The sequence below is a fragment of the Tenrec ecaudatus genome, chromosome 2 (genome assembly GCF_050624435.1).
Source record: "Tenrec ecaudatus isolate mTenEca1 chromosome 2, mTenEca1.hap1, whole genome shotgun sequence".
Taxonomy (NCBI): Eukaryota; Metazoa; Chordata; class Mammalia; order Afrosoricida; family Tenrecidae; genus Tenrec; species Tenrec ecaudatus.
In genome coordinates, this window is record NC_134531.1 from 14689063 (window position 1) to 14712318 (window position 23256).

At 47.1% G+C, this 23256-nt stretch overlaps 1 protein-coding gene across 1 annotated transcript in view; it reads right to left on the reverse strand.

Moving 5' to 3' along the window:
• Window positions 1–5090: 5090 nt before the first annotated feature.
• The window catches only part of MARCHF11 (membrane associated ring-CH-type finger 11), a 127403-nt gene continuing 109237 nt past the window's right edge, over window positions 5091–23256 (reverse strand). Inside the window, exon 4 of the mRNA XM_075542987.1 lies at window positions 5091–5649. Within this exon, the coding sequence (XP_075399102.1) occupies window positions 5327–5649 (323 nt within the window). The 3' untranslated portion in view covers window positions 5091–5326. The remainder of the gene's footprint in view (window positions 5650–23256) is intronic.

Here is a 23256-nt window from a genome sequence, read left to right on the forward strand (position 1 = left end):
ATAGATTGGAAAACACAGGTCAGCCTGTGATATTGAGTGACCTAACACTGAATGACCAGTCAATTCTTACTCATTCAAGACCCGAGTCCTGTCTGATCCTGTGACTTCTTTCCCAGGTGGCCTGTGGAGGGATGATGCCTTCATGAGACTGCCCTTCCCTTTGCTCCTCCATATTTCAGCAGGTATGCGGAGATATGGGGTGTCTCCTGAGATTTGGGTTGTCCTGAGTCATTGAGGATGTCAGGCACTAAGCAGTGCTCTAGAATGTTGTACTGCACACGAATAACTGAAGAAAGACTGCAGCCGGGTCGAAACTCATCTATGTCCTACTGGGAAAACTATCCAAAAGCATCATCCAAACTAGCTCCAACTCTTTGCCTTAACCACAAATGTTTTTGGCATTTAAGACAGCCTGAGTTTGGATGATGGCATTCCCAATTGGAAAGTTAATCATATAGATAATAACCCATCACATTGAGGAATTTTAGTATTTTTTTTCCAAGAGTGAATTCAGTTCTTTACATAGGGCTCATGATGCTCACTTCTGAGTTGTTAGGTAATAATTTTATGGGTGGCACACTTTGTTGGTGAGTGGTTAAAGAGATAACCAGGTTGGAGATCAGAAACCACCACGCGCTCCAGTGGAATACAATAAAGCGGCCTGCTTCCATCAAGATTACAGCCTTGGAAGGCCTTTGGAGCAGTTGTGTTTTGTCCTATAGGGTTGCCATGAGTTGGAATTGAGTTGATGGGTTTGGTTTTGTGTTTTTCTGACACTAACCTGTGTAGAAAACAAAGCCAATCTCTTCTGCTTAAGTTCAGCTCGATTCAGTCCTTTCTGTTCTGAAACCAGCTACATATAAAGTCCTCCCCTCTGAGCTAGGTCAGACTTCATAGGTTGGCCCATTGCATCCTCAACTTATTTGACCTACCTTGCCATTTTCAGAAAAACCAAAACCTCTGTGCCATTTTCAGAAAAACCAAAACCTCTGTGCTCTTTGGCAATGAAAATCTTTTGTATTCTGACCCATAATCCTCGGTAGGTATCTGCTTGTGCTGCACCCTTGGGTTGTTCCAGTGCCCCCCATCAGGCCTTATCGCCCAACTTTTGGAAACTCTGAGGTGGGGGGCTCTGGTTTGTAGATTTCCAACTCTATTCAAGATGCCAGCCACACTCTCCCTCACCTCTGACTGCTGGCTACAAATCCAGTGTTCTCACTACCCTCTCAGGACACCAACTGTAAGTTATCTCAATGATTCCCAGGGAGTCCCTCACTTGGGACCTATTTATTCCTGCTACTCTCTTGGGGGCTGGGAATCCACTAGAACTGAGAGAGAGCGCACAATACTTGTGAGGACAGTTTTAGGATACCAAGGAGGATGCATGTCCGGAAGCACACAGTCTGTGGCCTGGGAGGAGCCCCATTGCAAAGCCTCTGTAGCCCAGAAAGAGCCCTGCAACCCTCCCATAGGAAACCCTTGTGGTTTAATGGCTTACTCATGGAGCTGTTCATCATGAGGTCAGTGTTTCAAACCCAACAGCTGCTCCAGGGGTAAAAAGATGAGGCTGTTTCCTCCTGTACAGATTTACAGCCTTGGAAACCCCAGGGGTAGTTCTACATTGTCCTACAAGGTCGTGTGAGTCAGAATTGACTCAGTGACAGTTGACTTGGTTTGGTTTGCCCTCCTGTGGGTATCGCGGTCTGTCACCAGCCATGAAGCACAGGGAGCTCTCACATGCAGAGGCTGTACCATCAGTGCCTTGTGATGTAGGCTCCACTGAGTCAGGCCTCAGCCCGATGTCAGCAGATATCGCTCAGTGGGCGCTTAGCCCACCCAGCTCCCACTTCAGCCCTCATGGCTTAGCGTCAAAACTCAGGTGTGGTTGGGTGTCAGTCCATCCCTGGGGATGTCCCAAGCTTTTAAAAGCCAAGCGCAAAGGCCACCTTCCTGGGATAAAGTTAAATTCTTTGCCCCTTAGGGGACGAGAGTGGTAAAGATGGTGGAGGGAAACACCATGCAGAAAATGGGAAATCCATCACAAGAGCAAGGTTCAGGGAAGGAGGGCAGAGTGAGGTGCGCATTGCTGGCCGGTTGACAATGCCACCCCTCGCTCTCATCTCTGGACGCCACCCCCTCACACAGCCCAGGCAGCCGTGGCAGCGAGAGCATGTCTAGGATGAGGGCCCTTCCTGTTTTTCAGAGTTGCTATGAATACAAAGGCAGCATCTGAGGACCGAATACTGGAGTCACAACAGTCCAACCTGTATTGGAAGTCTCTCGATTCACTGTGTGTTCAAAAACTGCCACGTCAACACTACCGCCCATTACCCGCTACATGGTGACTGCTGATAACTTGCCTTGGTGATGACAATGTCAGGGATACCTAGCAATACCTACAGGGTGTGCATGTACAATTGTTGCTTGGACAGCATATTTGCATCCGTGGCGTCTATTAAATAAACAGGCCCCGTGTCCAAGCCTGACAGATTCCAAGAGAACAGATACAGGCCTGACTTCTCTCAGTGCCTCATCCAAGATCATGTACCTAGAACCCTCAAATGATGCACTGCAATAAACTTACCAATGTTTGACCACCAGCTGTCTGCCACTTTGTCATCCTGTGGTGGCTTGTGTATCGCTGTGATCCTGAAAGCTATGTCACCGGCATTTTAAATACTAGCCGGGTCATACAACAGGAACAGTTTTCAGCAGAGCTTCGAGACTAAGAACAGACTACGAAGAAGGAACAGGCTGTCCACGTCAGAGGACATAGCCCCGGAAACCCTGTGGAAAGTATTAGGAAAGTCTCCGCTACTGGAAACCTGATGAATAGACGCAGAACCTAGTCAGAGACAGCGCCACAAGCTGAACTCCTCAGGTGGGTCGGCAGGTGAGGACATGGGTTGAACCTGGCACCAACAAGGGAGTCCAACATCAGCCGCAGCACGGTGAAGGATTGGGCAGCGCTTCATGGTTGGACACGGAGTGAGTCACTGTGATTCAGAATCAACCTGACGGCACCTAACGGCACCAAGTTCAAAGCCTGGCGTAAGAACGTTCAACACTCTCCTCCACCTAGATCGGCCTCTACAGACTGCTTGGATTTTCTTCATGACTTCAGATCCTTAACTCACGTTGACGCAGCTTTTGAACTGGGAACTTTTAGTTTAAGTCCAAGTAGAATTGGCTCTGTAGGATTTGTGATGCAGTTAACATCGTTAGGTACCATCAAGTTGATGCAAACATGATCTGTTTTTGTGTTATTCCTCCAAGTTATTTTTTGAAAGTAAAAGGAAACCATTTTATCCCATGTGCTCTTGAACCGGATCACCAATTACTTCAAACAACCAACGTATCCAACTCACGCTTCTAAGGAAGGCCCAAGCGCCAGCATCCTGATCCCTTCTGCCACTGCCCATTAAAATGTGCCAATCACTTCCACGAGGTGAATAAAAAAGGGAAGAAACTCACCAGGGGACTACCGGCTAACAGCCTGCTCCTGGGGAGTCAACTGTCTCATTTTCCTTTTCCTCTTCATTAAAAAAAAAAATGTAAGCGAAACACTTGTGGCTGCTGGTGAATATATGTTGCCCAGGGACTCATTAAACCAAGAAACAGGAACAATGTTAGATGACTAATAGAGGTTACATAAGCTCTTACAAAAGGAAAACCTACCTAAAATCCTGCCTATAGAAATCAAGACACTAGTAATTAACCAAAATAATCGTCATAGGTCTATTAGAGGGCCAGGCAGAAGACTGATCAGGTTGTTATTGTGTGTATAGTCGGGGGTGGGGGCAGGGCGAGGGTGTGAATGGTGAGTGTGCGTGGCTGCTCACCGAAAGGTCTGGGGTTTGGGTGTACCCCAGGTCTATTGAATTAGAGCTTCCATTCTGGGCATTTGGTTTGCAGGAAGCCATGAATGACAGCGGAAGCCCCAAATCCAGTTGCGGAATCATCCACTCAAATGGGTTAAGCCTCCATTGAGTTCCCTCAGACCATTGACCGGGGCATGAGCAGCCTTGCCCTCGGCTCAGACAGAGCTCAGCAAAAAGTGAATGTCTATATAGTTAGGTTCAAAGTCACCCCCTTATCATTTGTTTTCCCTTTTGACGCATTTTGAATCTGTTCCAGTTTATGTTTTTCTTTGTTGGATTGAGGTTTACGTGTGTTATTTTGATTCTGGTGTTTGGTGGGGGCAGGGGGAGGGGGGGAGTAAGTTGGTTGATATGATTTTCATTTATGTGAAACCCAGGGTTGATAAAGCTATATCAACAGTCACTAGATTAATAATTTCTTAGGATTCAGGCAAAGAAAGTGGGTGGGAAATGAGGAGCTAATACTGAGTAAAAGAAAGATTAGGAAACGTTCTAAAACGGATGCTGGGGATGACCGTACAACTCAGTAGAGTCAAACCATGGACCTGCCCGGCATGGGGATTCTACACCAAGGGAACTGTTAAAAAAATCAAAATGAAAAGCAGGCCCAGTCATCGACTCCTGAAAAATCCGACAGTGAAGCCCTTGGAGCACAGCTGTAGTCTGACGCACGTGGGCCCCCAGGTGTCAAGGTGAACATGGCGGCAGCAGGCAGTGTACTGTGCTCGTGGGACGTTTTGGTGAGAAGCGTTTAGGCCTATAAGGAGAGAGCAGGCTCTCCCTTTGTCAGGGTGACCTCGAATAAAAACGAATTGAATCCATCATTCTCTCTATACCAGCCCTTGTCCTGGTCGAAAGGCTGAAAATGGTATTTCTGATGGCTGGTCACTTCTTCTCCCAGTGGATAAGTCAGACTCGGGTGTCCCAGCTCAGGGGAACCAGAAAATGCGGGTCATGCTGGAAGCACTTCTAGTCTGTGGTTATTTTGGGACTGGCTCACAGCATTCCGAACCCTTCCTACCCATGAGCAGCATGTTTGAAAAATGACACATGGAACCCAACGTTTGATCAAAATATATTTAAAACAAGCAAGGGAAAAAAATAGTTTCTTTTGATGTCAAGGATAACTTGCACCATCCTGTTAAACAAAGAGAGTTCAGTTATATGTAAATGATTTCAAGTACCGACTTATAAAAGATGTCATAAAACAAAACAAAGAAACAGGAGACGCTTTCTTTCTTTTTTTTCTTCAGAAAAATGTATTTGCAATTCAAATGTTCATATAAAAAGCATAAAGTTTAAAAAGTTCGTAGATATGAGTGTGCAGGTGTACGTGTGTGTGCAGGTGTGTGTGTGTGTGTGTGCGCGTGTACGAAGGGGTATGGTTTTGTCATTCATTGCAATTACATTCCAAAATGTGTGAGACGGTCCACGCTCAACCTCTGCTAGACGGATGTCACTCTCATCACAACCTCCCCCGAGCTGTTATCTTCGGACAAATCTTCGTGGGGCCTCATCCGATTGAAGAGATGTAGTAGGACGTAACCACACTGAAATCGTGGGGAGGTAAGCTGCGTTGGGTGGACCAAGTTTCTGTTTCGCAGAGCTGTCAAGGGCAACCATAAAGTCCGACTCGTGGAAGTCTCGCCCCGGCTGCTTTCTTCAATGTCTGTGGCTTTGTCATAATTTAAGACATCCCAGTGCAAGTTGACCGCTCTCCAGCGTTTAAACACTCTGTACACGGCAGCTCCTTCATGCACAATGAGACCTGGAGGCCAAGAACAAAAGAAGATTGGTTATCCTCAAAGATTGGGAGTGTTCGTGTTAAAAACTAAGCAACAGGCATCTTGTGTGGTCATGCGTCATCAAATATGGTGGCAAATGGGAAGGTTCCAGCCCACATGGCAGAAAAAGAACCAGTCTTCCCACATGGCAGAAAAAGAACCAGTCTTCGAGGGATAAGAGAAGCCCAGGGACAGCATTCGCTTGCTGCCTCCTGCATCCCTTTTGGACTGCTGGCGGGGACTGCCGGCGGCTGCCACAGTGAGCTCAAGCCTGGGCACAACGGAGGAGGATGCAGGATCAGGCAGTGTCTTTCTGTGGTGCAGAGGGTCGAGTTGGGTTGGCACCAAGTCGATGGCACCCAACAGCAACAATAGGGCAATCCTTCGGCCAGTGCATTCATTTAATAGCTATTTCTTGAGAGACCATTGTGTGTCAGGGGCTTGTGAGCTGGCTACTGAATTTAGGAAAGAAGTGAGGATTAAGGTCACTGCTGTTTCCCCAATTCTGAAAACGATGTAACGAACACGTGTGGTTGCACGCTTTATTTTTACCCTTCTCAACAACGCAACTTTATCACACAGATACATTTATGCCTCCTCATTAGTTCTCAACAATGCCTTGTGAATTAAGAGCCAACAGTACCCCATTTTACAGACCAGGAGACCGAGTTTCGGGGGTCTGGTGTGACATGTCCACCAGTATTTTGCCTTGAAGTGGTGGAGCAGGGGTTCAGACCCAGGCAGGCTGGTTCCAGAGTCTGCGCTCTTCGGTGCTAATTTTGCAAAATCCAGAAGTGAACTGGGTGTTTAGACACTGGTGAAGGCGGGCACTCAGGAAAACACAGAACTCCGGGACGATACATAAGCAGTCAGTCTGCAGCCGGCAATGGAGAGCTGCTATTGTGTATGCCAGCAGCGGAGCTTGAACTTCCGAGAAACTTGAACCTGATTGTCTCTGGGCAGGGCGCACCTTCTCCACAGCCCACCTCAGATCCCACTGTGCATTGTTCACACGTTTACATGTCAGCATGAGGTCTATCAGCTTTGGAATCTGTGACCTTTCACAAAAAAAAAAAAGAGAGTCTTGAGAAAGGAACCCCCAGATAGAGAAATCCATAGGAGCTCTTCCCTGTAAGGAACTATGCCGCTGTGAAGCCAGTGGAGAAGCCAACGACAAAGCGTCTCTTAATATGGAGGATGGCGAGCGTGTAGATCGTAACCATGGGCACAATCACTTCCTGACAATATACCTTAAAATGAGAAGCTCTTACCTCCCATCATTGGGTACACGGCCCAGAGCGGTGCACATGCCTATGACCAAGGAAGCATGTTCATACATGTTATTGCATAATTGTAGTTGAGAGGGGATGACTGCAAAGCAGATCAAGGAAAAAATCGCATTCTATGGATCCAATGGACTATAGAATTGAAGAGAGCAAAGTCACATGCACCAGACACAAAAAGGAAAAAAGGAAAGTTGTGGAAAGAATCGACCGCAGTGCCATCATTTGCAAAACATGTCAAATGTGATGTCCATTTTTGTGCATACCCATGGTGACAGGTATTAAGGGCACCCAGGGCAACAGAAGCCAGGAGTACAAGAGGGTTGAGAGGGAAGCAAAGGATCAGCAGAGGCAACTTTCAATTGTACCCCTTGGGTGGCACTGGAGAGGTTAGGGGGTGGGGATGTGGCTGCTCAACATATTATTCTGTATCCTTCTTCTGAGAAAAATTCATAATTTGAAAAAGTATGGAGAAAGTATTCAGAAAATTTCTCTACAAAGGCTTGAGCAGCAGACAAGCACAAGTTGGGGGGAGGCATTGGTTAAGACTGGGACTGAGGAGGAGAAAAGGTCAGGGTTGACTACATGGATGGCCGGAGGGTGTGCCAAGGAAAAGGTGAAAGTGACCTTCCTGTAAGACAGGTACAAGGAAGGAGGATTTTGGAGATGTTTTTCTGAGGCTTTTGTCAGCTGAAATTCGTCATGCCAGGTAGGTGACGATAAGACCCACCCACTGAGTGGAGTCAATTCTGACTCACAGTGACCGTATTGAGCACAGAAGAGCTGCTCTTCCTGTTTCCAAGGTTGTATGATGGCCTCATCTTTCTCCCGAGAGCACTGGGTGGGGTTGAGCCCTGACCCTGCGGTTGGCAGCCCAAACTTTCACACACTGCACCACCGAAGGAGGGAAAGGAAATACAGTCCCTGAAAACAGAACAAAAAAACATCACATCCACCAACTATTACAAATTGAGTTTTGAATTGTTTTCCCTTCAAAAAAATCCACTGCCACTAGACTGATTCTGACTCATAGAAACCGTACAGGACAGGGTAGAAGGGACCCTTTGTATTTTGGAGACTTTAAATCGTTTTCAGGAGTTTAGAGTCTCATCTTTCCCTAGTGGAGCAGCTGGTGGGTTCGAACCACTGACCTTGAGGTTAGTGGCTCAGTGATTAACCCACTGTGGTACTAGGGCTGCCTTAGATGGGGACAAATGTCTGATGTGTGTGACTTCAAAGCATTCCAAAGATACTAAGCTAAGTCACTAAAAAATGCACCTTCTAATAAATTAAAATGTCTTAAGCACACTTGTAGCATCATCAGAAATACGGTGAAAGCCCAACTCCTGTTAATCATGGCCATTTTTCAGCGTATTCTTTTGGTTGGCTTATTTTCCAAAAGAATAATCAGAGTTGGCCCAACTGATCAGATGTGTTAAGGAAAGGACCGCAAACAGAAGTCAGGATCGTTCAATTTGAAATGATGTTTCAATTCTCCAGGCCCGATGGTTTCACTTTTCTATTTGTTAGTTTTGGGATCCCCCTCCCCTCATTAAAATGTAATCAGCGACCCCAGTCTTTACATTCAACAGGACAGGATGCTGAACTGAAATTCTTCAACTATCGAGAACCCTGATTCCCTCTGAGGTGGGAGCTATCTCACTACAAGAGATGATGATGAATTTAACAGTCAATGGTGGGGCTGTGTGGTCCGGGACAGTCGTTCAGACGAACCACAGGGCAATTACAGCCGGGACAATCACAGGCTCATTCTAGAAAGTGCTGTGATTGGGGGTGGCCTCACCCGGGTGGGGTGGGGGTGGGGGCACACACTCACTTTGCACAATCCTATTCTTTCCTTATTGATTTCCGTTGAAACGCCAGAAATCAGATCATTTACTAGAGCTTAAAGTCACTTTCTGGGAATATGTCCCTGGTAGCGCTCTGCTAAATACATAAATCTGCTAAATGAGCAGAAATAAATCCCACGGGTCTCATTCTAGTTAGAGCCGGATATAAAGAGACAGAGAACTATTGGAAGTTTGCACGCACGCACACAGCCCTCTGAAATTCCCAACTCCTTGAACTGCTGTTCAATTGCATCTTGAGTTATAAGCGAGGTTTTGCTCTTTTTAGGCTTGCTCCATGCCCTCTGAAAGCTTAACTTGTAAATTGATATTTAATTGAAATAGCAGACACTTACTACAAGGCTGTTCTCTGTGTTGTGCCTTTTGTCTCCTTTCTTCAAATGCTTTGGGGTGGTAGCAACTCCCTTTTGGATATGAGAATTGGATACAGGAAGATGTGACTCCTAGGAGAACTGAAAGTCAGGAGTATGGATTCCTTCAACCCCAGCGTGGACACAGTGGCTACAATACATAGGCTCACGCACAGGGTCCCTGGTGAGGACCGGGCAGGACCGGGCAGTGGGTTGTTCGGTTGTGCACAGGGTTGCGATGGGTTGGAACCGACTCGATGGTACCTAACAACAGCAAGAACAAAGGCAGGACTGGGGTTCTTGGATACTGGTGCCCAGTCCCCTCTAGTTCTCGAACTAATTAACTCCCTCCCTCTAGGGACCCCCAGGTAGCTTTTATACTTTGTCGCCTGGCACTTTCAGATCCTCTAAGCGACAGCCTTGGATTCCCTTTTCATCCGAGCCACCAAACCTACAGATAAAGCAGTGCTTTGTTCTCTGAGATGCAATCATTCGATCAGTGGTTTTCAGCCTTCCTAATGCCATGGCCCTTTACTACAGTTCTTCATGTTGTGGTGATCCCTAAAATTATTTTCATTGCTAACCATAAAATTATTTTCATTGCTACTTCATAATTGTCAGTTTGCTACTATTATGAATTGAGCAATCCCTGTGAGAGGGTCATTCAGCCCCCAAAGGAGTTGTGACCCACAGGTTGAGAACCACTGTATTAGATCTTTTGGGAGATCTGTGGCTTGATGGCATGATGTTAATTCAGATATGATTCATGGGAATGGAAATTTGGGGTTTGGAGAGAGTTGGGTGAGACTGTGTGTGTGTGTGTGTGTTTGGATTTTGCCATCTTGCCATTTACCACTTGGAGCATCCCCTCAGTGGTGTGCAAAGCATATTTTTATTAAGGAAAAATCTTAAAAAGCAAAACCAAGTCAGGTTGGGCCAATCCTGGACTTCTCTGAAATGAAAGCACAATGTGCATGGGACGTCAACTGTACCTCTAAGTGTCAAGAATGCACGAGGTAAACTTTTTATGTGGTTCAAGACAATTACCCAATGAGAGCATGGAAAAGACCATCAAGATACTTATAGCCTTATGCTTAAGCACACACACACACACACACACACACACTTATTTGCTAATTTCAACCCATAAACTGCTGTCATAACAGAGACTTACAAAGCTTATGATGCAAACACAAACGCATGCTGTCTGATAGAAACTGCTGATGAGATGCCTTATGCCACCTACCGGTCTCAGCTTTCATTTGGTTGCTGTGGCTGCTTGTTGATCGAGTTATCTTCTTTGTGCCTGACTCTGTGTCCAGAGCTTTCCCTTGCCTTGCTTTCATGAAACCTCAACAGCAACTCTAGCAACAAATACAGTTCTTGTACAAATTAAGAAGCCCTTGTAGCACTATGCATTACCTGCTGGGCTGCCGGCAAGATCAGCGGTTTGAACCCACCATCTGCTCCCCAGGTGCAATTTGATTTACAATCTCAGGAGAGAAGGAACTTCTCCCAAAAGCCAAGCCGGGGGGGGGGGCGGGGGGGGGAGGCAGAGGATCTCCCTCTAAACCAGTATCTAGAATCTGGATCTCTAGTCTCCACATAGCACTTTCATGTGAAGGGTGGACAGTGACTAAGGAAGACCAAAGGAGAACCGGTGTACCTAAATGATGGTGCTGGCGAAGGCTATTGGAGGTGCCATGGACTGCCAAAAGAACCACAAGATGTGTCTCGGAAGTACAACCAGAGTGTTCCTTAGAGTAAAGATAGCAAGACTTCATCTCATGTACTTTGGACAGGCTGTCAGGGGAGACCACTCCTGGAGAAGGGCATCATGCGTGGTACAGGAGAGGGGCATCAGAAGCAGGAAGACCTGGGACAAGATGGACGGACACAGGGGCTGCATGGTGGGCTCAAACCTAAGAACCATGGTGAGGACGGCGCAGGGGGGTCAGTGCTTCCGTCTGTTGTGTGCAGAGTCACTGTGAATGCGAGCCAGCTCGATGTCTCCTTACCCCATTGAGTCTGCCCAACGGTGAGAGAATAAATTTTTGTTGATCGTAGCCGCTCCTTGGTGGCAGTTCTGTTACCGTAAACCAATCCGAACCAAATGAGGCCATCGAATCCATGCTGACGAATAGTGTTCCCTGTAGGTTTCTGAGACTTTTAACTGTTTATGGGAGAAGAAAGCCCATCTTTCTCCCGAGGAGCTGCTGGTGGTTCCAAACTGCCCACCTTGTGAATTGCAGCCCACATCATAATGGCTATATCACCTGAGATCCAGTAGTCCTGGATAACGAGGACATCTGTCTTATTTGCCAATGGTAACCTCCCATGTTGGATGCCTGGTGAATGATGGACCCAAGAAAGCCAACAATGAGGCATTCCTTCTCATAGTGCCCCCAAAGGGCTGAACTGTTTCATGGTGTTTCCAAGACCATAGACCTTCCTGAGAGCAGAGAGCCTCATCTCTCTCCTGAGGAGCAGGAAATGGGTCTGAACCACTGACCCTGCAGTTAGCAACCCAACCCTTACACTGCCACCAGGGTTCCCGAGGCATAATAGGAACTCACTAAGTCTTTGCTAAGTGACAGGGGTAGAGAAACAGAAGAGAAGCTATAACTGAAACCCGTGGACAAAGACTGACTTATTCAGTTGTCACCCACCCAGACTATTAAAAGAAGAAACCCCCTCAGATCTTGTGCTTCGAAATGTTTGATTAGTATTAAAGGTAAATGGGGGAGAGGGAGAAAGAAAAAGTGATCAAAACTTGCATTGGAAAGGATTTAGAGTCAGCACCCATATTTCATGAGAACAATATATGGGAAAGAGAGCGTGGCTAGCCCTCCCCCTGTCTGCTTGGCCAGGCTATTACGGTGCTGATAAGCAGTGCTCGCCCAGGCACTTACAGAAGAGACTGGGCTGGGGAATGCTCACAAGGCACACAGGGCTTCTTCTCTATTGCAAGGAGACTACCAAGGACGGTGCACGCTCATCTGATCACTTGCCTTTCTAGGAGCTAATTCATCCATCAATTATTTATTGATATTCTTCCCTTCCTTGGTAGATGAGACCGTCTCCTGCCTCTTGATTTCTCGCCCCGGAACACGTTCGCAGGATGTACCTCAAGAGCCGCACGCTCTGTCACACATGATAAAACGCATGATATGCCAAAGTTAAAAAAAAGATGAACAGAAATCCTGAGGGAGAATTGTTCTGGCATCTAATCTGCTGCCTAAAATTGCTTGGGAAAAATCAAAACATCTCAGAATGTGATCATTTCAAAACAATTGAGGAATTAGCATAATGCCTTCCCGATATTGAAAGGATCCCAGCATTTTCCTGGACTTGAATAATGGGATTGCTAAATGACAAAGAAGGAACCGGCCTCCCTATGCAGAGGAGGGAGCCTCTGAAAATCATATGTATAGCACAGAAACACTGTCAGCTACTGAAGGCCTGAACACTGGAAGCAGAACACTGTCAGAGATGGTGCCAGAGGATGGGCCCCTCAGGGTGGAAGGCACTCAACACATGAATGAGGACTTGCTGTCCACCAGCGTGACATGAATGGCGTAAAGCCTACACCAGAGGAGCCTTTGGGATCTTCATTCACTTGCACATGGGGGACAAGGTGAGGTAAGGAGAAACAGCTGCAACATTCTAGTAATAATCAGAGATTGGAATGTAGAAGGGATGATTCGAGGAAAATTGAAAGTTGTCAGGACCAGGGGTGTGAGGGGCGATCCTGGGAGAGTAGAGGGTGAGTGGGTTGGAAAGGGGGAACCGATTACAAGGATCCACATGTGACCTCCTCCCTGGGAGACGGATGGCAGAGAAGGGGGGGGGGAGACTCCAGATAGGGCAAGATATGACAAAATAACAATCTATAAATTATCAAGGGCTCATAAGGGAGCGGGAAGCGAGGAGGGAGGGGGGAAAAAAGAGGACCTGATGCAAAGGGCTTAAGTGGAGAGCAAATGCTTTGAGAATGATTAGGGAAAAGAATGTATGGATGTGCTTTATACAATTGATGTATGTATATGTATGGATTGTGATAAGAGTTGTATGAGCCCCTAATAAAATGTTTAAAAAAATGAAATGGAAGACAAAGATGTATACCATAGGTGCTGGTGAGCTGAAGTGGGCAGGTATTGGCCATTTTGGATCAGGAAATCCTCTGGTTGACTACAGTGGGAAGGACACAGCAAGAAGAATGGCCTGGCATTCGTGGTCAAAAAAGACATCGCAAAATTAGTCATGAGGTACAATGCTAAGGACAGCCGATCAATACAACTGTTACTCAAATTTATGCATCAACCACTAACGCTAGTGATGCAGATACTGAAGAATTCTGTGACTGTCTTCAGTCAGAAGTTGGCCAAACATGCACTGATAATTATTGGTGATTGGAATGTAAAAGCTGGAATCAACAGGAAGGAATAATAGTTGGGAAATATGGACATGGGTATAGAAACGAAGCTGGATATTGCATGGCAGAATTGTGAAAGACCGATGACTTGTTCATAGCAAATACCTTTTTCTAACAACACAAAAGGTCACTATACACTCAGACTTCTCCAGATGGAAAACACAGAAACGAAACTGACTGCACCCGTGGAAAGACGCAGCGGACAGCACCATATGAGCAGCTATAACCCGGCCAGGGGCTGAGTAGGAAGCAAGACCGTCACTGGCTTGAAGTTGAAGAAAATGAAAAGAAATCCGCACGGCCTTGCGTCTACCCCACTTGACTTTGGGGAACAGCTCGACAACAGACTTGCCGCACTGGACACTAATGCCAGAAGCCCTGGATGAGACAGGGAAGGCATCAAGTACATCATTCCTGAAGAAAGCAAGAGGCCATGAAAAAGACAGTCAGGTGTGACTCCGAAAAGTGCCTTTGACTGGAGAGTAGCTAAGACAAAAGGAAGAAACCATGACGTCAAAGAGCTGAATTGAAATTTCAAGGAGCAAATCAAGAAGACAGAGTCAAATATGATAATGAGATGTGCAAAGACCTAGAGCTAGGAAGCCCAAAATGGAAGAATACACTCACCAGCGTATCTCCAGGTGAAAGAACTCAAGGAATACAATTCAAGTCTCAAGTTGCAATATTAAAAAGATTCTGTGGTCAAAATATTGAATGATGCAGGAAGTAACAAGAGAAGATGGTAAGAATACATAGTATCACTGTATCAAAAAGAACTAGTTGAGACCCCCCATCTCAGGAGGGAGCATCTGATCATGAGTGAGTGGTCCTGAAAGAACCAGTCCAAGCTGCACTGAAGGCAGGAATCAAAAAGGCTGTGAAAACGATGATGGCGGCATATGTACAAAGGTGCTTGACACAATGGATGGATGGATGGATGGATGGATGGATGGATGGATGGATTGTGATATGAATTATAAGAACCCCTGATCAAATGATTTTTTAAAAAGGCTCCTGGAGTTGATGGGATTCCAATTGACATGTTTCAACAAGCTGATGAAGCACTGGAAGCACTCACTCATCTAAGCCAGGAAATCTAGAAGACAGCTACTTGGCCAACTGACAGAAACCCATTCCAAAGAATGGTGATCCAACAGAACGCTCAACTTATCAAACAAGATCACTGCTACCACGGGCAAGTACAATTTTGCTGAAGAGCATCCAACAAAGGCTGCAGCAGTACATCGACAGGGAGCTACAGAGGTTCAGGCCAGTTTCTGAAGAAGATGTGGAACAAGGGATGTCATTGTTGACGTCAGATGGATCTTGGGCTTGGCCAAAGCAGAAAATCCAGAAAGATGGTCACTTGTGTTGGATTGACTATGCCAAGGCATTCCACTGTGAGAATCCATAACAAATGGATCACCTCGAGAAAAATGGGAATTCCAGAATCCTTCATTGTGTTCATGAGGAATCTGTACATGGATCAAGAGGCAGTTGTGAAAACAGAACAAAAGAATACTGCATGGTGTAACATCAAGAAAGGTACAGGGAATCCAGGACAGATGATCCCTTCGGACCAGTGGTGAGAGTGGCGATACCGGGAGGATGGTGGGAAAGTGTGGTAGAAAGGGGAACCAATTACAAAGTTCGACATATAACCTCCCCCATGGGGGATGGACAACAGAAAAGTGGGTTAAGGAAGATGTCAGTGTTAAGACATGACAAAATAATAATTTATAAATTATCAAGGGTTCATGGAGGGAAGGGTTGGGGAGGGAGGCGAAAAATGAGAAGCTGATACCAAGGGTTCAAGTAGAAAGAAATGCTTTGAAAATGATGGCAACATTGATTGAATAGACGCTAACCGTGGCTAGGCTCACTTGTCTCTAGAAGCCTCCTTCCGGTCCTATTCCAGTTTGCTCAATGGATTGCAATGATACACTAACTTTCTTTCCTTCCCAAGCATGGATGACCCCACCGCCCCCTTACATCAGAGCTGTCGCCAGCATCAAGCTGATTACATCACCATCCACCCCCACCCCAACCCCACCCGCCCTACCACTCCTAGCCTCCAGAGACTTCCGGAGTTCAGTCTGCTGTCCTTCCCATGGCCTCTCTTGGGGTCTTCCTTCTCTCCTAACCCTTCCAACCTTAAGTGTATCCTTAGGCAAATGCTGTCCACTTAATCTCTATGGTTGGTTTTTATAGGGAATACCTACTTCCCTAGTTTTACACACACACACACACACACACACACACACACACACACACACACTCAATGGGATCCAGTCCATTCCAACACTGAAGGACAGAGTTAAACTATAAACCTTCAAGGGAATCGAAAGTCTCATCTTTCTCCTGCTGAACGGCTAGTGGTTTCCACCCGATCACAGCACCAGGTCTCCCTGTTCCTTTGAACCAATTGCCTCTTGCTTGGCATTGCCGAAGTCATGAGGCATGCCAAGATGGTCTGAAATCCAGAAATGATCATCTGTGCTATAAAGGAATTCTCCGTTTAAGAGGCGACTCCAAGCGGGGAAGCAGAGCAATCATGGTTGGCTGGGCAACACCTCCTCCCACGTGGCCCAGACTACAACCTGATCCTCCATCCGAAATGAAGCTTGAAGGAACCCCGGGGGGGAGCTACGGACAAGAGTGGGAGAGGGCTCCTGCTCTCCCCACAGAAGCAGCTGAGGGAAGGTCTCAGAGAGCCAAGCCATGACCCTGGAAGGAATGCAGGTCCAGGAACAACTGACGATCGGAACAGGGCTGTGCAGAGAGTCAAGGTGGCTGATTCTCGCTGGATGCCTGGAGAGGAATGGATGACAGAGACAGGAAGATTCAAACAGCAAACACCGGTGAGACTCCCAAGACTCTGGTCTCCAACCCTGCTGTTCTGGACGTGAACTTACATCCATGTTAGACTAATCAACCACTTAATGTCAAAAGGGCACCGCCTCTCCAAAGACAAAATTCAGAGGGTGAGGAGAGATGGGCGAATGGAAGCAGGAAACATGGGAAGTGGAAAGAGGGGTGACCGAGAGTGTGTGTAGATTCTTGAACACAAAGCTAGGATCTCTTTATAAAATGTCGCCTAACACACAATGAAACGCGTTGTTGTTTTTCCAAAAAGAGAACCTATTGCCTAATAACGTTTCTAATTATTCCCCCAGGCAGGGTCTAAGTTGGCTATTTTCCACCTGCCTCACCAGTGACACAGACGTATCCACTCGATGCTTCCTGTGACAAACACACGGGCATGGCAGCAATACCGCCTCCCACACCCGCCTCTCACTGGAACCCAGCACCTTGGCTGGAGCAGCAGTCCCAATGCCCAGTGTGTGGTTCAATGTCGACTTCTCCACCGTCAATCTCCCAGGAGCTGAGATTCCAGGCGTGGCTTTGGGAGGGGTGACGACTGGGTTAAGAAGCGGGTGAGGTGAGCAAAGACAAATGCATGTATGGGGTAAATCTGGGCTCTCAATGTTTTGTGAGTACAGTGTTTTGCAAAAGCCAAAAAGACCCTATTTTTAAAAATTGTGCAGCCTTCTGATCGAAGTGGCAGACAACATGTAAGTCACAGAAGCGGGCAGAGCTGCACTGCGGTCTCTGACAGCTGTGGTCCCCTCCTCCCATACATCAATGCCTTCCGTGTGGCTGTGGCCCACATCAGACCACATGGGAGCCTGGTAGCCGTGGCTCTCCATTGGGGCAGGGTGAAGGCCAGCTCCTGCCCCAGGGGGACACACCCTCACTCCCATGGCTGGTCAGAGCCTACACAGACTCTGAAAACGGTGGGACCCTGCTCAGCGTCCTCAGATTCTTTCAGAGGCTTTGTTAAGAAGCATGGGGCAGACTTTATATTCATCCATGACTCTTTGACAGCTTACGACCAACGATAGCTACCTACCAACCCCTGGGCCACATGTTTCACCTGTGCCCGGGGCCAGTGCCAGTGCAAGCATTCAGGGCTCACCCCCGGTCCCCAGCCAATGCGTCCTTCTTCTCTGCTCTGGCAGATGGCACGCTCCAAAGCCCACGGATAATCTCTTTCGACCCCTTCTTCTAGTCAAATAGGTATTTTACATAAAACACTTCAGTTCCTGAATCATGCTGAGAGCTACCCCAGAGGATGGAAATATTCTGAACAGAAGAGGAGACTCGAAAAACCATTCTTCTTGTGCCTGGGATGAACGAGGTAGCATTTCAAGTAGACGGGTTTTCTTAATTACGCTTTGCGGAAGGTAATTGGTTTATGTTCTTTGAAAGTTAATCGCAGGGAGGAAGAAAGGCAAAACCTCCCTTTGGGAAGAAAACAGCGCTGACATTAAATAGTGATCACAGGCCATCCCCAGTGTCAACAACCAAGAAGCAGATCATTCTGAAACCCTTCATCACAATTCTCCCCGCCTGGGCTTTGATCAAATCAGAAGGGGCTTGGGTAGTGGTAGTTTTTTAAGTATATTTTAAGGCTTCCTATCAATAAGACAGTAGACTGTTATCTTTAGCTGTCCTTTTATGGAAAGTTACAGCAAAATGCAGCAGCAGGAAAGGGAAAATACTGTGTTGGGCTTTTTAATAAGTCAAAAAGATCTATGTTTAATGTGATCATTCTATGATCAGAGGACTATATTGTGGTTAGTTATCAATTCTGAAGCTCTGCCATGGCATGTTCTTATGTTGCCACCTGGCCACTCTGAAGGGTTTGCAGGTGTGAGGCCACACAGCACTGGCTAAATAGTCCATGGATCATGCAAAACCAGACATTTTCTAAAGGTTATAATGGTCTCTGTCAGGATTTATGACGTTTTAAGAAAATACTTAGATTCAAAAGAAAGGGGAATTGTTCATGTTGGGGAATCTGCATTTCCTTTAGAAGGAGGACATTCTCTCCACAGCACCTGTATTTGGGAAAGTCAGACAATGACATGTCTGCCTGGTGCTGATTCCTGTCTGGCTGAGGCTTTTCAAAACTCCCCTACTCTCACGCTGAAGCGGTACATGGATCAAGAGGCTGTTGGAAGAACAGAGCATGGGACTACTGGCTGCTTCCAGGATCCGGAGAGAACGGTGTGTGTCAGGGCTGTATCCTCTCACCGTGCTTGCTCAATCTGTACGCTGAGCAAACACCAGAGGATCTGGACGCTATGAAGGATGGGGCTGCAGGATTTGAGGAAGGTTTGTGCATTTTCAATTTTTGATATGAGACAGCACCACCTGGCTTGCTGAAAGTGAGGAGGAGGACTTGAAGCACTAGCTGATGAAGATCAAGGATTTCAGCCTTCAATGTGGATTACAAGTCGGTGTAAAGAAAACCAAAACGCTCACAGCTAGACCACCGGTCACATCATGATCAATGGAGAAAAGATTCGAGTTGTCAAGGATTTTCTTGCTTGAATGCACAATCCGTGCCCCTGGAGGCAGCAGTCAGGACATCAAATGAAGTATCCCACACAGTAGGTCTGCTGCCCCAGGGTCTCCTTGAAGGTGTCGCAAAGCCAACAGGTTACTCTGAGGCCTAGCGTGCTGCACCCGACCCAAGCCATGGTGCTCCCGAGTGAGTGCAAACCACAAGAAGTGAAGCGTTCGAATTGCGGTGCTGGCGAAGAATACTGCAGGTACCATAGACTGCTCAAAAGACCAAACCACTGTGTCGTGGAAGAAGTACAGCCGGGATGCGCTTTAGAAGCAAGGCTGGCGAAATTTTGTCTCATGCGTTTTGGACAAGTTGTCAGAGAGAGCATTCCCTGGCCCGGGACATCAGGTTGGGTGGAGTAGAGGGGAAGCCTCCCCCAAACCGGAAGACCCTTGACAAGATGGATTGACACAATGGCTATATTGATTGGCTCAAACCTAGGGACAACTGGGAGGGTAGCGAGGCACCAGACCGTGCTCCATTCTGTCGTGCACAGGGTGGTCGCTATGAGCTGGGACCACCTCAAGGGCCCCTAATAACAACAGCACCAATCCCTATAGCTTTCCAAAGCAAGCTAGTACACATCAGCATATTTTACTTTAAAAAGTATTTAAATAAGGCCAGATAGCTATAATTGCTTCCTAGTTAGTATACTGGGGTGTGTGTGTGTGTGTGTGTGTGTGTGTGTGTGTTTTGTATCCATGAATCCTCTCTTCCATGACTATGCTTTTAAGAAATAAAAGCACATGGAGAGCCAGCAGCAGAAAGAGAATCCGTTTTCCAGCCACAAAAGCCAAATGACACAGGAAGGTCATGCCTCTTAAAGCAATTTCAAGGGGGCATGTTCTACACGAGAAAAAAACAGCTTAAGAAGGAAGTTCCCTTTGTGTTACAAGCAGTAACAGAGAGAAGAACTGGATCTCCCCGTTCCTGGCTGTGCTGGCAAACTCGGCTCTGGGAAGCAAACTGGTCTCCACACGTGCTGGGCTCCATGGCAGAAGGCATGAGGTGGAGGTGTCCACAGAGCAGACCTCCTCTGTGTCCCCAAGCACCACATGAGCTCCAGGGAGCGGAGCTTAAGAAAAATGGCCCCATAAAGTTGCTGGGCTACAGAAACGAAAACATATGCTACTGCATATACAAGAACTACCAATTAACGTGGGGGTGCAGTGGGGGGGGGCGGGGAGAAGCAATGTTATCCTCGGTTGGTAAAGGGTAGGAAAATGGGAAGTACCATGCTTTCGTGATAGGAGTATCAATTCATGAAACATTTTTTTAAGAGCTATTTGAAAGGACTTGTTCAAAATTTAACATTTCTATTGAATAAAGTAGGAGCCCTGGTGGTGTAGTGGTTACACATTGGGTTGCTAACGGCAAGGTGAGCAGTTCAAAACCACCACCTGCTCCACAGGAGAAAGACAGGGCTTTCTACTCGTGTAAAGAGTTACAACCCTGGAAACTCACAGGGGTAGTTCTATCCTGTCCGATAGGGCCGCTAGGAGTCAGCAACGACTCAATAGCAGTGAGATTTGGTAAAGTATTATTTAACTTAGGCTTTCTAACTCTAGAATCTTGTCTACAGAACTATTTGCATTGTTCTTGATGGCAAGAAATTGGCAATGACCTAAATGCCCAACAACAGAAGGACAAAGAGATCACTGTATACCTGTGCTAATGAAGAATGATCTTTAAATCATATTATTGAATGAAAAAGGCCATCGGCTAAACAGGATGTATAGTACAAGGGCACCTGCAATGCAGTGAATTACTGAAGATGGCTCTTGTAGCCATTGCCTTTGTACTCCCCCGAAATGGCCTTCCTTTCCTGCTGGCAGTGAAGACGTGGATAAGAGTATATGATTAAGCTGTAAGTGACTGTCAACAGGGTTAGCTGTGATGGCCATCCTGCTGGGTATAAAATAAGCCCTCTCAGAAGCAGGAAGCGAGATCTCAGTACCAGTAGGAGACAAGAGCCAGACGTGGAGCACATCCTTTGGACCCCAAGATCCCTACACACTGAGCCCTCCTTCATCTGGGAGATAGCTTTGATAGCAGAGGAGCAGCAGAGCAGAACCAGGGGCCAGGGCATGAGACAGAGCAGTGGACAGAGCACAGAGCAAGTAAAGATGAGGCTTTGGGGTAGGGGGCTGGCTTGTGGAGCGCCCCTAGATGATTCATTGGAAAATCCAGATTTGCTGGCTCATGGAGCTAGAGCTGAGTGCCTTTGGCTTGAGGTGGATAGCAGAGTGGCACGTCCATCACGTATGTATTGGCAGCTCTACACGGGTGTGGTGATGTATAGTGAGCAAGGCAGAGGCCAGGCCAAGAAGCTAAGAGCCAGAGAGAAGTCCACCTGTGGGAACAGCCAGGAAGAAACAGTCCTGACTACACAACTATATGCTGAGCCTTGCTTACCTGAATTTTAACCTGTTACCAACCCTAATAAGCCCGTCATCGAGAGCATCGTCTGTCCGTGTGGCCATTGAATGGATTATTGAACTCAGCCTCAGAAGTAGAGTGCATGGATGGACAGTTGGCATCAGAATAGAATTTCAAAGGATGGAGGGGCGGGGGGGGGTCTGTCCTCTGCCTTGTGGCAATTGTTCCTTAGGAACTGGAGGAGTTCAGATTTGATCCTGGTGCCATTTCCTCGGCCAAAGCGAAGCACAAACTAGAGACGTGCATATGTGCCTGTTAGGGATTGGACTGCAGTTCCCCCACCCCCAAAAGGAGGCTAAAGTGTTCACCCTTGGGTGCTGTGAACATGACTTTGTTTGGATATAGGGTGATGTCTCTGCAGGTGATATCAGTTAATAAGAAGTCATGCTGGAGTACGGTGGGTACAAATCGCCTCTCTAAGTGGGGTCTCCTAAAAGAGGAGACCGGACACAGAGGTCTAGATGGAAGGAAGACAACCACGTATGCGAACAAGTCAAGGAAAGGCAAGGCCTGCTGGGAGCCTAGAAGCCTGAAGCAATTCCTCTCTCAGAGCCCACAGATGGACTCAACATGGTGACACCTTGCTGTGGACTCCAGCCTCCAGGCCTGAGAGATGAGAAACTGCTGTTCTTTACACCCAGCCACTTGGTGCTATTTTGTCACGGCAGCCCTGGAACACAGTGGATATACCCGCATGCATGTAGACATGGCATCAGCAGTCTAAGGGACCCACATCAAAAAACCATCAAGAGTGGGTATTTCTGCCACGGATACGAGTTAACGGGAAGGGGGGCATGAATGAAGAGGTCTTTCTTACTTCCCAGTGATCAACACGAGGCACGCCTGCTTTGATTGGGTTGCAGATACACTGCGTGGACGGTGGAGAAAGTAAAAAAGAACAGAAGTAATCCGAGGTGTTTCGTCTCCTCACCGGTTCCGTTCCCGTAGTGTCCTGGGGGAGGAAGAAAGCCTTGTCCCCGACATGGGTTTGGTGTTGACTCACAGAGATAAATAGGCACAAGCGATGCTGTTTCTATTTCTGGAATCCCACTAGCAGGAGAGGGCTTTTTTGGTTTGCTGTTTATGTCAGAATCTGCACCTTCTTTTCTGGATGTACCAGACACCGCACTGTGAGCAACCTAACCTGTTGGAGGCAAGTTCATCAACTGTCACCCTGTCCTCCTACAGCTGTCTCTGCTTCTCTTGATCTTAAATCCAAACCGCCAAGGTCATCAAGTTCATTCTGACTCAGAAGGACCCTGAAGGGAAGGGCAGAGGCTGTGACTCTTTACAGAAGCCGAAAGCCTCCTATTTTTCTCTCAGAAGGGCTGGTGGTCTTGAACTGCTCATCTTGCCATTAGCAGTCCGACAGCCCAATGTGTGTGTCATCAAGGCTCCTTAAGAGCCAGTAGCATATTCTTGTTAGGGCAAAAATTCTTCCTTAAAATCATGCCACCCACAGAAGTGATATTCTATTTTCTCCACGTGTTACCCGTGTCTCCTGCTCTCTGCTTCTGGGTTGACTGCTCTGCCTTTGTCCGCTGTGCCGCGCATTTTAGGAGGGATCCGACACAACCCTGGATTGTTGCCATGGGCTGTAACATTTCCATGATTCTATTGTGGTTTTTAGGTGCCAGGGGGACAGTTCTGACCTACAGGGACAGAATGAAACACTTCTCGGCCCTGCATCGTGCACATAATTGATCCTATGCCTGAGCCCACTGTTGCAGCTACTGGGTCAGTCCATCTCATGGAGGGCCTTCCTCCTTTTCACTACACTGCATGATGTCCTTCCCC